This window comes from Triturus cristatus, chromosome 8 (genome assembly GCF_964204655.1).
Source record: "Triturus cristatus chromosome 8, aTriCri1.1, whole genome shotgun sequence".
Classification (NCBI taxonomy): domain Eukaryota; kingdom Metazoa; phylum Chordata; class Amphibia; order Caudata; family Salamandridae; genus Triturus; species Triturus cristatus.
Window position 1 is genome coordinate 763,355,831 of NC_140591.1, and position 12,904 is coordinate 763,368,734.

General features: G+C 41.7%; 1 protein-coding gene across 1 annotated transcript in view; it reads right to left on the reverse strand.

Moving 5' to 3' along the window:
- Positions 1 to 5,260: 5,260 nt before the first annotated feature.
- Positions 5,261 to 12,904, reverse strand: part of GLRA2 (glycine receptor alpha 2) — a 938,599-nt gene continuing 930,955 nt past the window's right edge. Inside the window, exon 9 of the mRNA XM_085622202.1 lies at positions 5,261 to 10,678. Coding sequence (XP_085478328.1) covers positions 10,400 to 10,678 — 279 coding nt within the window. The 3' untranslated portion in view covers positions 5,261 to 10,399. The remainder of the gene's footprint in view (positions 10,679 to 12,904) is intronic.

Genomic DNA, 12,904 nt, shown 5'->3' on the forward strand with positions numbered 1-12,904 from the left:
CCTCAGATCGGCCCTTCTCTAGCCCAAGCCTGCCTGGCATACAAGGGTGCAATGGATGGCCTCTGCGCACTGGACTAGAAAACATACCTAGCACGAAGGCATAAGGAGGGAGACAAAGTGGGCAAGCTGCTAGCGTGGCTATGGAAGTTTGCCACCTCTCAACCCCCCCATTACTGCCATACATACATCCACCGGGACCCTTGTGAATACACAAGAGGCGATTAATCAGTCCTTCCTAGAATTCAACACTGTACGCGACTCCCGTCCTCCAGGACCCTGCCACCACACAAGACTTTCTCGCTGGGATTATACCAGCATTTTATGACACCCTAGAAGACCCTATCACGGTAGGCGAGATAGTGGAGGCCATCGGACAATTATCAACTGGAACGATGCCGGGAACGGATGGTTGGCCGTCTGCATTTTATGCCACATATTCTAAGCAGCTAACGCCACGGTTGGCCAGCATGTACGCTGAAGCCTTTGAGACAGGTGAACTCCCACCCAATCTGAGAGAGGCAACATTGGTGGTCCTACTAAAACCAGGCCGAGACCCTCTGGTAATGGCCTCATATCATCCTCTATCAATGCTGAACGTAGATTATAAGATTCTCGGGAAGCTACTAGCGAATAGGTTAATTGCGGCGGTCCCATTACTGGTTCATGAAGACCAGAACAGTTTTATACCAGGGAGAAATACTGGGTTGACCCTGCGATGTTTATTTACACTGCTGGAGTGAACAAGAGGGGAGGCGGAAATGCCCTGGATAACTTCCCTAGATATCAAAAAGGTGTTTGATAAATTGAATTGGGACTTCTTGTTGACGGTGTTGTCAGCGTTTGGCATTGGCCCTAATTTCTTAAGATAGATACGATTGTTGTACCGCGGACCGCAAGCCAGGGTAAAGACGGGTCGAGTTTTTTCCTCACTTTTTACGATAGCGCGAGGCACACGTCAAGGGTGCCCTCTGTCGCCGATACTTTTTGCCCTGACTATAGAGCAACTGGCGTGTAGATTACAACAGTGGTTAGTGAAGTGGGGCCTACATGCAGATCGTCAATAGCACGTAGTGTTGTTATATGTGGACAAAGCCTTCATTTACCTCTGAGGCCAAACAAGGTACTTCAACAGATAATGGACCTGTTGAATGACCACGCGCTGGTCTCTTGACTGCGAATTAAGTGGACAAAATTGGTGGTGTTCTCGATGGCACCTATGTCATTAGCCCAGAAGGAGACTGCACGACAAACGTCACTCAAATGGGCGTTTGATACTTTTAAATATTTGGGGATACAGGTCTACCACTCGGGGTGGACACCATACACGGTAACTTGGGGCGTGCTATCACTAAAGCCCGATCAACTCTTCGTTTCTGATTAAGCCTTCCCCTATCTCCCATGGGACGGGTGGCATTCTCCAAGATGCTGGTCCTTCTGCGTCTCCTATACTTCTTTTACACACTCCCCTATCAGCTGCCGCGGAAATTCTTTAAAGATCTCGAATCTCTTTTGATCTCCCACATTTAGTGACACTCCAGGGCCACGGTGGCTTTATATAAATTGTATCAACCATTATCTGAAGGCGGTCTGGACGCTCCGAACTACGAGCATTACTACGCCGCAGCACAGTTGCTATGGCCAATGAGATGGCTAGGTAAAAGTAATCTTACTGAATTGGTAACAGAGGACATATCCTGGGATCATCCGACAACACTGGAGTGGTTGTCGGGAACCACCACACTGACCCAGAAACAACGTGACAATAAACTAATGATGGTGGCTAGACGTAGTTGGTCTAGATATGGGCTTCCAAAGGGCTGAAGTGCCCTGTATGTCCCAGGCTCACCACTGGAAGTTCTCCCCGGCACATTTACTTGTCACGGACGCTTGGAGCTTGACTTCTGAAGAGAGAGGGGGTTGGATACATGGGGAGACATGTATGCAGATTCACAATTACAAACGTTTGAAGAGTTAGTGGACACGTATGGTGTACCACAGGGTTCTTTTCTCCTACATGCCCTACTTACGCACCACTTCCTGCAAAGGTGGGGCAATGATCGAGCAGAACATCCCACATCGCATCTCTTGCAGACATTACTGACACATGGAAGGGGCGGACACGCATTAACGGCCATATACACTTCTTTCCGGCTGGATGATGCACCCGTGTTGGCAACCTTGCAGGTGTACTGGGAAACTGAGTTGACAACCATTATATCAGAGGAACACTGGGCACAAAGTTTCGGACACCCAAAAACAGTTTCAACCAACGTTAGATTGAAATACACCCAATTTAACTACCTACACCACACGTACCTCACGCCTCACAGGCTAGCACGCATGTACCCAACATCTGCTGACAGATGCCCTAGATGCCGTGACCTGGGGGCCACAGTCACGCATATGGTATGGACATGCACAAGCATTCAAAGGTACTCTAGCACTATAGCCACTGTACTTACAGAAGCAGCTGAAACCCAAGTGACAGTGCAGCCCACCCATTTCCTGCTGGGTGCCATGAAGCACTCTGCATCGCGTAAAGCTCTGAACAACTTTCTAGATCCAGCCCTAGGCCCAGCCAAATGCATAAAAGCCATGACATGGAAAGCCCAGGCGGGTCCCAGTGTGCACTCGTGGCTGGTAGATAGATCTCCAGAGGGCATTGGTATCAGACCACTTACTCAATGGAGGGATTACCTGTCACTAATTGAAAACAAGCTGGCTGAGACTGGCCCTCCTTCGTAGGCGGTATCCCTTTCCCCTTTTCTCCTCCTTCTCCCCCCCTTTCCTCCTGCTGCTCCACCTGTTGCCCTCTCCACAGGCGCACCCACACTGGGTGGTCCACCGCTCGCGACTATACACAAGGTCGCAGGGCAGGTCCTCCAGGGGTTGCTGGCTTCTGGACTTGCTGTGGTTCTTGTTGTAGGCAAGTCGTAGATGGGACATGCCGGTAGGGCTGGGGCCAAGGCAGTTGGTGTCCTCTTCTCCTTCCTGGGTCAGCACGGCTCTTCGGTCCTTATTCTTTCTTCCTCGAATCTGAGGACTCAAGGTTCAGGGTTGACCCTAAATACTAAATTATGGGGTGTTAATGGGGTGTGTAGGTCAGGACTAATGTGTCCCTTCATTGGGGTGGGTACACCCATATTATGCTACCGTCCAGTGGGAGGGGACATGAGCCTCTTCCTAACTGGTTGAGTCCCCTCATCTTCCAGATGAAGGGGACTGAGATGTGTGCTTCACCTCGCTCCCCCCACCTGAGGGGTAGGGTTGGCAAAGCTGGGCACACCTCTCTTCCTAGCTTGGGTTTTCCTCTGATTCTCCCACTCTAAGTGGGGACCAGAACTGATGAGAGCCAGTTGCTGGGGGCAGCAAAAGACAGGGACAGCATCCAAAGGCGGCAGGACTTTAAAGCTTCCCCTTTCATGGACCCAGCCCATCCTGGGGGAGAAGGTATGACACCTCTGTTCAAGATGGGCTTTGTTTCTAGACCCAGAGAGCAGAGACTCTCTCCCCAGGGGTCCAGAAACCTGTTTGGTGGTGGAAAATGGCGGGCAGCCACTCAGGAACCACACAGGGCTGGTTGATTTTCAGGGGGCATCTCTAAGCTGCCCTCTGAGTGCTTTTTACATTAAATCCTGTGGATTTAATGTGCTGAGAAGTTTGCTACCAAACTTCCAGTTTTTAGTAAAGCCATTATGGAGCTGTGAAGTTCGTAATGATCAACTACCAGACCATATGCTCTTTATGGCTTTACTACACTTACAATGTCTAAGAATGGACGTAGACATTGTAGGGATACTGGGCTCAAGTCTCTGTACCCTCACCTTAGGGCTAGTGCACCCTGCTAGAGGGGTGACTTACCTAGGCCTTAGGCAGTGGATTGCAGGCATGGCACACAGGAATGTGTGCCATGTCGACTCTTCACTTTTCTCTGCACCAAAAAACGCAGTCTGCAGGGGCAGTGTGTGTGTGTTAAGGTGCAGGGCCTCTAAGGGTGGCACAATAGGTGATGTAGCCCTTAGAGGCCTTCTCTGGTCACAGTGCCCTTGGTACCCATGGTACCTTCTACAAGGGGCTTACCTGTGGCCTGGGACGTGCCAATTATGGACACAAAGGTACCATCTTGCGAAAGAACACAGGCCCTGGGAACCTGATTGGCAGGGACCCAGGGCACATCAACTCAGGTTGCATGAGATGTCAGGGAAAAAGTGGGGGTTGACCATGCAAAAAGGGGCACTTTCCCACACCATTCTTTGCCAAAATGTATACCTCCATAATTTTCCTTTATTTTGAAGTAATGCAAAGTGTTAGTTTATGACAGAAAGGGGAGCGCCTAGTATTTGATACGGATCCTTCCGCAAATTAGAATTTATTGCTCAAGAATGTTGATGTAAAGAAAGTTGTGAAGATTCATCTGGAAAAAGTGAGTCAGGAAGTTTTCTCACTTAAGGTTCCCTAAAGAAGGGGTGAAAACTTTCATCACGACTTAGAGCAGGTGGCTTCGAATAGTGGTGCCATTGGTGCAAGATAATGTATTGCGTGGACAACTAGAATTTCAGATAAACTAAGGTACATTTACCTCCGCTGATTTGGTGTTGAACATTGAGGTTTGAGTGTGTTACTGGACACGTGTTGTACATACCTGTCTATGTTTCAGTGGTACACAGGCATGGTTGTCAAATCAGCATTTTGTAGCTGACGTACGGCCTCACATTTTTAAATTGACATATATTCTAGATCTGCATACCAAACCTGGGTTTTGATTTGCAGCCTCTGTAATCATACCAGTATACATAAATATAAGAACAATGTATTAGCTGTGTCTGGCTAGTGTGTCCTGTTGTGGTTAAGAAGAACTTCAGCAACAGTGCCTCCATGAACCTATATTCCACATATATAGGCCTTTGGATGGTGCTTGACCAGAATAGGACTCATGAAACACACACACACACAGACACACACCAAACCCATTCACCCCACAACCACCATTCGAAGTTCAACATTGCCCGCTTTGTTGCTGAATCATAGACTCGTATTTGCTAGTATATTGTCCTGAGGACGCTGCACAATGTGTTAATGGCTGAAATGTATCGACATCATGAGGCTAGTTTTGTCGAAATAGAGACTATAACTGATTGAGAGCAAAAACATAAAGGGCTAGGAAAATAATTTATTTTCTTGGATTAAATTAATTTAGATTAAGCTAAAACAGCAGAATTAAAGTGTTATGCTTCTAAATGAAACACAAGGACTCCTTAGGTATGTTATGGAGATTTATTTTTATTTTCACTGTTTGCAAATGAATGAAGAATAAACGTCGTGGCAACAAAGAATGTATGTGATGCCAAATTTTTACAGACACATGGCAGGGCACACACTTCTTGAAGGTTAAAATAGAAGAACAAAGACCAATTAGGGTTGATGGCATGAGACATGTTAACTTCTTGACAGATAGTGCAATTAATTGAATATATTCCCACCTGATAACATATATTTTACTTGAATGTAAATGCAAATCATCAGCGGCGTCCAGCTGAGATATCCTGTTGTCGATGAGATCAGTTTGACATTGTTCTGTAGTTTCCTTCAGTTGAAGAGCTGTATGGTATGGACTTGAATGTTTGTGAGAGTCTGCAACATATTGTAACTACAAATGAATTACAAATTATCCATAGTACCAGTTTTTGGGGTGACTACACCTGGAGACACAGTTATGCTGACAAATGTAATGTGGCACTACAATGGGGTGCTGAGATGCTATGCTGTATCCTACATTTCCTCTCTCCAGCTTTAGAGAGTACTAATTAAAAATCTAATGGAGTTCATATTTAGAGGCCAGCACTACACCACTCTCATATTTCATCATGCCTGTTGCCATAGCTAATTGTATTACAAAGTTGAAAAAGCAACATATGAAACTTCCAGATAAGTTCATATATAACAAAGGAGATCCCTATGTGCAATGGCTGATGTGTGGGGGAGGGGAGAATTTTCCTCTCAGTTGATTTCTATTAACACTGATAAAACAAAGCATGGTGAAGAAAGTTTGCATTGCAGTGCTGAGATTAGGAGAGACAGGAGAGGCTTTTGTATTTACCAAGCGTATAAAAAATTCTGCGGTGATGAGATGAATGAATATGAGGAGGGCTTATCAAAATATTAGAAATTTGTCTTAAGCGGAAGACTGAAGAAATGGTAGGTACGAGCTGTAGAAATGCTGACACCATATGATACCAAAGAAAAGTGTGGTGTTAAAATTAGTCCATAGATGGATTTCTAACAATTTGATTTTAACGGTGTTCTGGGTGACATTTTATGAAAACAGATTATGGTGCATGTATACAATCACATGATCCAAGAGAGATATTTTTCTACAAGTGATGCCACTTTGAATGCTGTACTCGCAATGCCTGTGAGAAGGCAGATAAATGTGTGACTGTGAGTCAAAACATACACTAAAGTAAGTGTGTCATGTGAATTCAGTCAAGTAAGAGCAGGAGACTAAGGATAATTGGAGACGGGGAATGAAGTTAAAGGTTTGGGAGTCCTATACATATTGTAGGTTCAAAAGATGCCCTGTTATAAGCAAACTTTGTTCAAAGAGCAGGATGTACCGATAATTGCTCTAATGTATACAGGAAATAAATAAGTAAGGTTTTAGAAAACGAGACTCAATGACAGAGAATACAGCTTAAAAATGTTTGTGGGAAAAGACGGATTGTTTATATGCACAGGAGGGGTTTAGGCGTTGTATTAGTATTTGGAGTACCTAGAACTCATGGTTGATTCAGGGCCACCTTTCACTATATTTAGTGACACTTGGTTTCACTGTAAGTGGAATTGTGATATTCCTACTTCCATAAGATCAAACTTTGGGTGCCTTTATTTGGCAAAGTACATCAAGTCTAGATATTTTAAGAAACTGGTTCAGTGTAAGGAGAGGAGTGTAGAAGTGAATGTGTGTGGAAAGTACAGGTGTGGCTCAGCTGGGATGGGAAGAACAGACTGAGAAAATTGCAAATAAAATTAGACTACAAAGATTAGCAGCAGATAATGGCAGTGTGAGTGGAAGAAAACTGATGAATTGTTCAGATGTTTTCTCACGTTAGAGAAAATGAAGAAGATTGCTCGGGGTATTAGTTTGAAGAATGATGCATAGCCAGTAAAGTGTAAAATGCACAGGATTTCTGATAAACAAAAGGGAGTTACAAATATGTTCACTGAGCTATGGGATGGAGGAATTAGAACCAGTTGAATGGGTTTCATCAGTGGTTATGACCAAGAAAAGGAATGGGACTTTGAGAATTTGTAGAGAATTAAGGAAAGTAAAACCAAATATTTTGTCTGACATCGAGTCTTTTCCTAAATCTCAACAAATCAGCCAGCATATCGACGAGTGTAATTATTTTTTAAATTAGACCTACACACCAAACAGAGCTATTCTATCAAACAGGGACCCTCACAGCATTTATGAAGTAAGTATGATTGATTCATTTAAAGAAGAAGCCTTTTGATTTGACATAAGAAGAAAGGTCTAAACTTTACACAATACAGGTGCAATATTTACAGCATTTAATATATAAGGCTGGCATCTAGCTGCAATATTTTTTGATTCTGGCTATAGTTAAAGCCCAATCTTAATAGTGTAGAGCTATTAATCGAATGTTGTTGATTGGGCAAATGTTATGCCAAATATATAGAATATTTAGTCATAAGTTGGAGTCTCTGAGAAGGTTGTTATAGAAAGGTGAAAAATAGCTGAGAGAATCTGATAATGTGAAATAAGATATTGTGATGGCGCCTAATTTAAAGCCATTATATCACAATGTCAAATGCATCTATAATTTCGATTCTCCTGGACGTAAAGTATTCAATAAAAAACATGGGCTATTGGCAGTGATTTGGCCTTGTGACATTTTTGGGACTTTTGGGGCAATTCACAAAACCATTTATGAGTACAGGAAGTGATAATACAAGAGTACTCTTTAAAGTACTTTTTCATGCCATTGTGCCTTTGTGAATCACACCCGAAACTCCCTATAAGTAAAAGAGCGAAGAGAACACAGTCCTTTCTATTTGTACTAACTGTATATGAACATTCCCTATATGTATTCCACTAGATGTTCTGTGGCAAATTCATAAAGGCATGCAAGGGTATGTAAAAGAGTTCTTCAGAAGTGCTACTTCACATACCCATAAATACCCTTGCCATTCAGCTCCTCTATTTGGGGGTGAAGTAAACAATAAGAACAGATGTTTGACAGTTAGGGAAAATGCATAAATGTTTTGGATTGCTCTCCTGAGCTCAAAACTGTAGCTATACAAATTAAGGTGGGAATAAAAGGTACGAAAGAAAAGCTGATTATGGAGTCGATCCATCATTGATAGCCTCCAGGGTGGTGGATGCTTGGAAGAGCTTAGAATAGCAAAGAATACAAGATAATAAGGTTTAGAATGGGATGAAAGGAGAAGTGGCAGGAAGTGTGAAACGGAGGCTGAAGATTCCGAAGGGAGTTGTGGCCGGTTTCATGTTTTTGTCACTGTGTACCGGTTAAGTAGTGTGTTTATTTTCTGGAGTGTATGGGAGTGTTTACAGTGGCTGGCTTCTTATGTGAGGGGTGTCTTACAGTGTATGTTAGTGAGGGCTTTGTGTGTACTCTGTTCTGCTTTGTTTTGTGCATGTTCGGGAAGGAGGAAGAGGGTCATATTTTATCTTCTGTTGTGTGCATGTGTTTATGTGTTATATGGCTCTTTATGTTATCAAGAGGATCTCCTGAAACCGTGGTATTCGAGGAATCATGTAGACAGGGGATGGGCAACTTCAGGGAAGAGAGAGTTGAAATGGAGAAAACAGTAGACTTAGATGTGCTTGCACCCTATTTGTCTATGTGTCAACTTTAAGCTTATACCTGAATTTGAAAGTGGGAATCTCTCTTCCTGATTGATACACTGCTTTGCTGTATATATATATATATATATATATATACACTCAAATGTAGCTTCTTTACAGGTGAAGTTTTCGTTATTCATTCTTTATAAAGTGTTGAGTTTAATTTGAGTGTTTAAATACTTGTTAGTAGTCTCTAGCTACAATGTTATCTTAGAAGAGAGTGAAGATGAGAAATTCTGATAAAATGGAGTCCCGACTCAAAAGCAAACCTCACCAAGGCACAGTAATTAAGCACACTCAGCTTTATTGAAACCGAACAAAGACGGGACCCTGTCTTCACAGGAAGTGCCTTTTTGTTTTGAATATCTTACATGTCTTTTTTTTGTGTGTAAGCAAAAATACAGTTTTTCTTGTACTTAAACATGTAGCAATGATTCAGAAGCACATAGCTCTGGCACCAATAGGTTCAATAACAGGTTATGAAAATCACAGTACAGTTTTAAAGTTCTTAGGTTAATTCATGAAATTCAAAATGGCAGCCGCTTCGAGTGAGATGTAAATCAGAGGTTTGTAAACAAGTTTTTGACACCCTATCTACAGAGCTATTGGCGGAAGCTACGACGATTGCAGCTATGCGAAGGCTGGCGCTAAACAGAACTACGCCATTAATTAAAGAGGCTCTCAATAAATATGTGTTTTGCGGGGAAGGCGCACATCGGGAAAGTTACAGTTTGGCACCTCGAGCTGTATGAAAGAACAGCAGAAAATCAACAAGCGTTTCAGAACATAAATGAAAACACAGCTGTATTGGCAGTTTCACTGGTTGTTAAGGAAGTAGGCTATCAAATAAACCACACAGTACACAAGTTGTATCCCAAAAATTACATTTCCAAACAAAGCGAGTAAGTATTAAAATGCACATCCACAAATATATTAAAGTAGAAATATTTTTTTCTTTTTTTTCCTGCAAGTAGAAATCATGTACAACCCCACAAAGGGACTCCTTTGTAAATCACTACCTACTGACATGTAACTGGAATGTACTGTTGCTCAACAGACTTGTTTCAAATAGAAAGGCAGCTTTACTCAAAAAAAAGTTTGGTCCACTTAACACACTGTTCTGCCTATAGCCACCATTATTATCAAAAGAATGACCTGTTAAAAACTCCAGCTACGGTCATATGGCAGTAAAATTTAGTTTTCTTGTACAAATGATTAGGCAGTATTTAATTGGCAGTGATTAATACATTTGGCCCCCATTTAATACGATTAATCAGTGCAGACACTGGAAGAACAATGCACGACACAGAGAATCGCATTGCAGTCCTGAATAGTTTCAACTCTCCTGCTTGTTTGTTTGTGCAATGGTTGTTCTTCTCCAAGTTCTTTCTTAGTTGACCTTGGTGGGGTGAACAACAACAAGAAAATTCGAGAATGACTGAAAGATAGTTCAATGTTTATTTACAAGAACACTTTCGGTAGTTGGTCCTCCTCAGAAGGCTACGTTGCCTACTTCATGTCGATATCCTCGTGCCTTATGATTTTGTACGTAATCCAGTAAAAGATGTTAAAAATGAGGAAGGCCAAAGGGAATGCTGCGCGGGATATTGTGTCAATCCGTTTGGCTCGATCAACAAACTTCTTTCGGATTGACTCAGAATCCTTGGGCGGAACTGGAGGTGGCGGGGGTGGTGGGGGCTTTACCGCCGTGCCATCCTTTACCTGGAGGCAATGGCCCATTCCGTAGCCGCTGAAGTTGAAGCGGCTTTCGCGGACAAGGTCTTCTTCCTGAAATGAGAGAAGTGAAAGTGGATCAGCACAAATAAAATGGAATGCACACAGCCTCTATTCACGTTGGTACATTTAAACTCTCAAATGCATTGCCTACATTGCAGCATTAAGAAGCAACACTATGTACAATGTGGCATGATACAATATTTGAGAAAAAGAAAGAGTAACTGTACGTATATAACACCAGTGGTAGATGTGAGCTAGTTACCTGTCTAACAGAAATGTGTTCAATTAAACTCAAGCATTGTATCGTGCTACCACTATAGGCATGCACACCATTACAGAAAAATAATCAGTGTGGAATTTGCACAATAGCATTTACATACAGTAGCTATTTTCAAACAAGTGACCTCAACGTCTTTATTATCTTGAATATATGCTATTTGATGAGATCTATTTTGCATTGAGAAACATTTGCCTGTATCATCAATTATTTCACTGTAACTGCATAACATTGCCAGTTCTTCTGTTACTGCAGAATATCTTTTGTCAATAACTAATTCCATCAGTTCTGAAACCTAATTGTAATTTTGTTTTATTTCATTTTAATTGCTTAGTATGGATGGCTGCTCATCAAAATATTGGAAATTATTGTGGAAAGCCTTCATAATATCCAGGTGTTCTTTATAGTTGCATATTGTAATTTTCCAGATTAGTAGTTCTGATGTACATGAGATGGCACCTCACAGTATCATTACACGTCACCAGACTTCAATGTGAATGCTTTCTTGCTTCACTGCCACTAAAACCTGAATCTACGTCGTTTGCAGTGCAAACACATGGTACATCATTTGGACTTCAAAAAAGGCAAATGATAAAAAAAATCAAGGATTCCAGTTAGCTTTTGTCTCTTCAGAGTCTTACTCAAGATAAGATTGCAAGAACAAAATGCATTCATCAACCAAATCATAAATACGCTCAGAGAGGATCCCATCCAGCATAAACGGGATACTGTATATACAAATGTCTTACATATAGCCAAAGAGTGATACTGTTGGAGTCCAGTTAATGGGAAGGGTGCTTTTCTGATACTCAGCGATAAGAAAGGCCCTAAGATCAAATCATCAGGGCACTTTTTTCAAGCATATTGCTTGAAAACTTCTTTGAATGGGAGGAAGATAACCAAATACTTCCCAAATTCCAAACAGGCTTACATTCACAGTTTTAGATTTGCATTACCATGCACAATAGAAACCTGCTCTGTCCCTAAGTGGTGCTTATGAAATTTCCCCTTAACTTTTGACCAATAATACAAGACCCATACTATAACACATTTGATCAGGGATGGCTTGTTGCCACACGTCTTCACATGGCTGACTTCCTGCATCATTCGCTGTGCAAAAATGTACTGATGATGATGAATAATTGACTGTGACATCTTTAAAGCTTGCGTATTCTGCAAATATTGATATAAAAGTTATGGACAGAGTTGCACCATGGTTCATGAAGTCCAGTTGTAGTTTTAATGAAGATCCTATTAGGTGGAGAGCATTAGACTTAAAAACTTTGACTCCTATAAGGAAATCTCATCCTGAGTTTAGGCTCTACTTTTGTACATTTCGTACTGTTGCAAGGCACCTAGTGTATGATAAATGTTCTTGTCTCTTCATCAACCAAATCCTGGAAGATCTAAGAACACTGGCTTGTCATTTATTGGCTGATGGGATTCGTTGTTACCCCAACTTAACAAACTGATGTTTTAAATCATTGATTAGGCTTCATTGTGCAAATCATCCTTTGATCAGAACCGACCAGGCTTCTTCTTAAGTCTTTTTTAGTCATCTGAAGTTAATTATATTATCATACTTCATGTAGACATCAAGCATATCTTTTTCATTTATCAAACAATGACACATGCCAAAATGTAATGTTGTCACTTTAGACAAACTCCATTTTGAAAGGTCACGTCACAGATCACAGGATGAGCAAAAATAAAATCAGTATTGAGTCATCTTTGTGGTCTTAAACTGTAATCCGTATTGTGGCTTACATGTGTTATTGTGTAGTCATAGGTGGTCTATATGAGAAAGACTGCACCATTAACGTTGATTAATGAACTTAAAATGTGAATCAGTTGCAAACATATGTAATGGATCCAAATAACATTCTTATCTGTAGCTCGTCATGGCCATTTAAAGAAAGCCAGGGGTGAAAATAAAATAAAATGGCCCCTTTAAATTGTCTTTACCGCGAACTGTATATTTTAGTTCACATTTAAAAAAA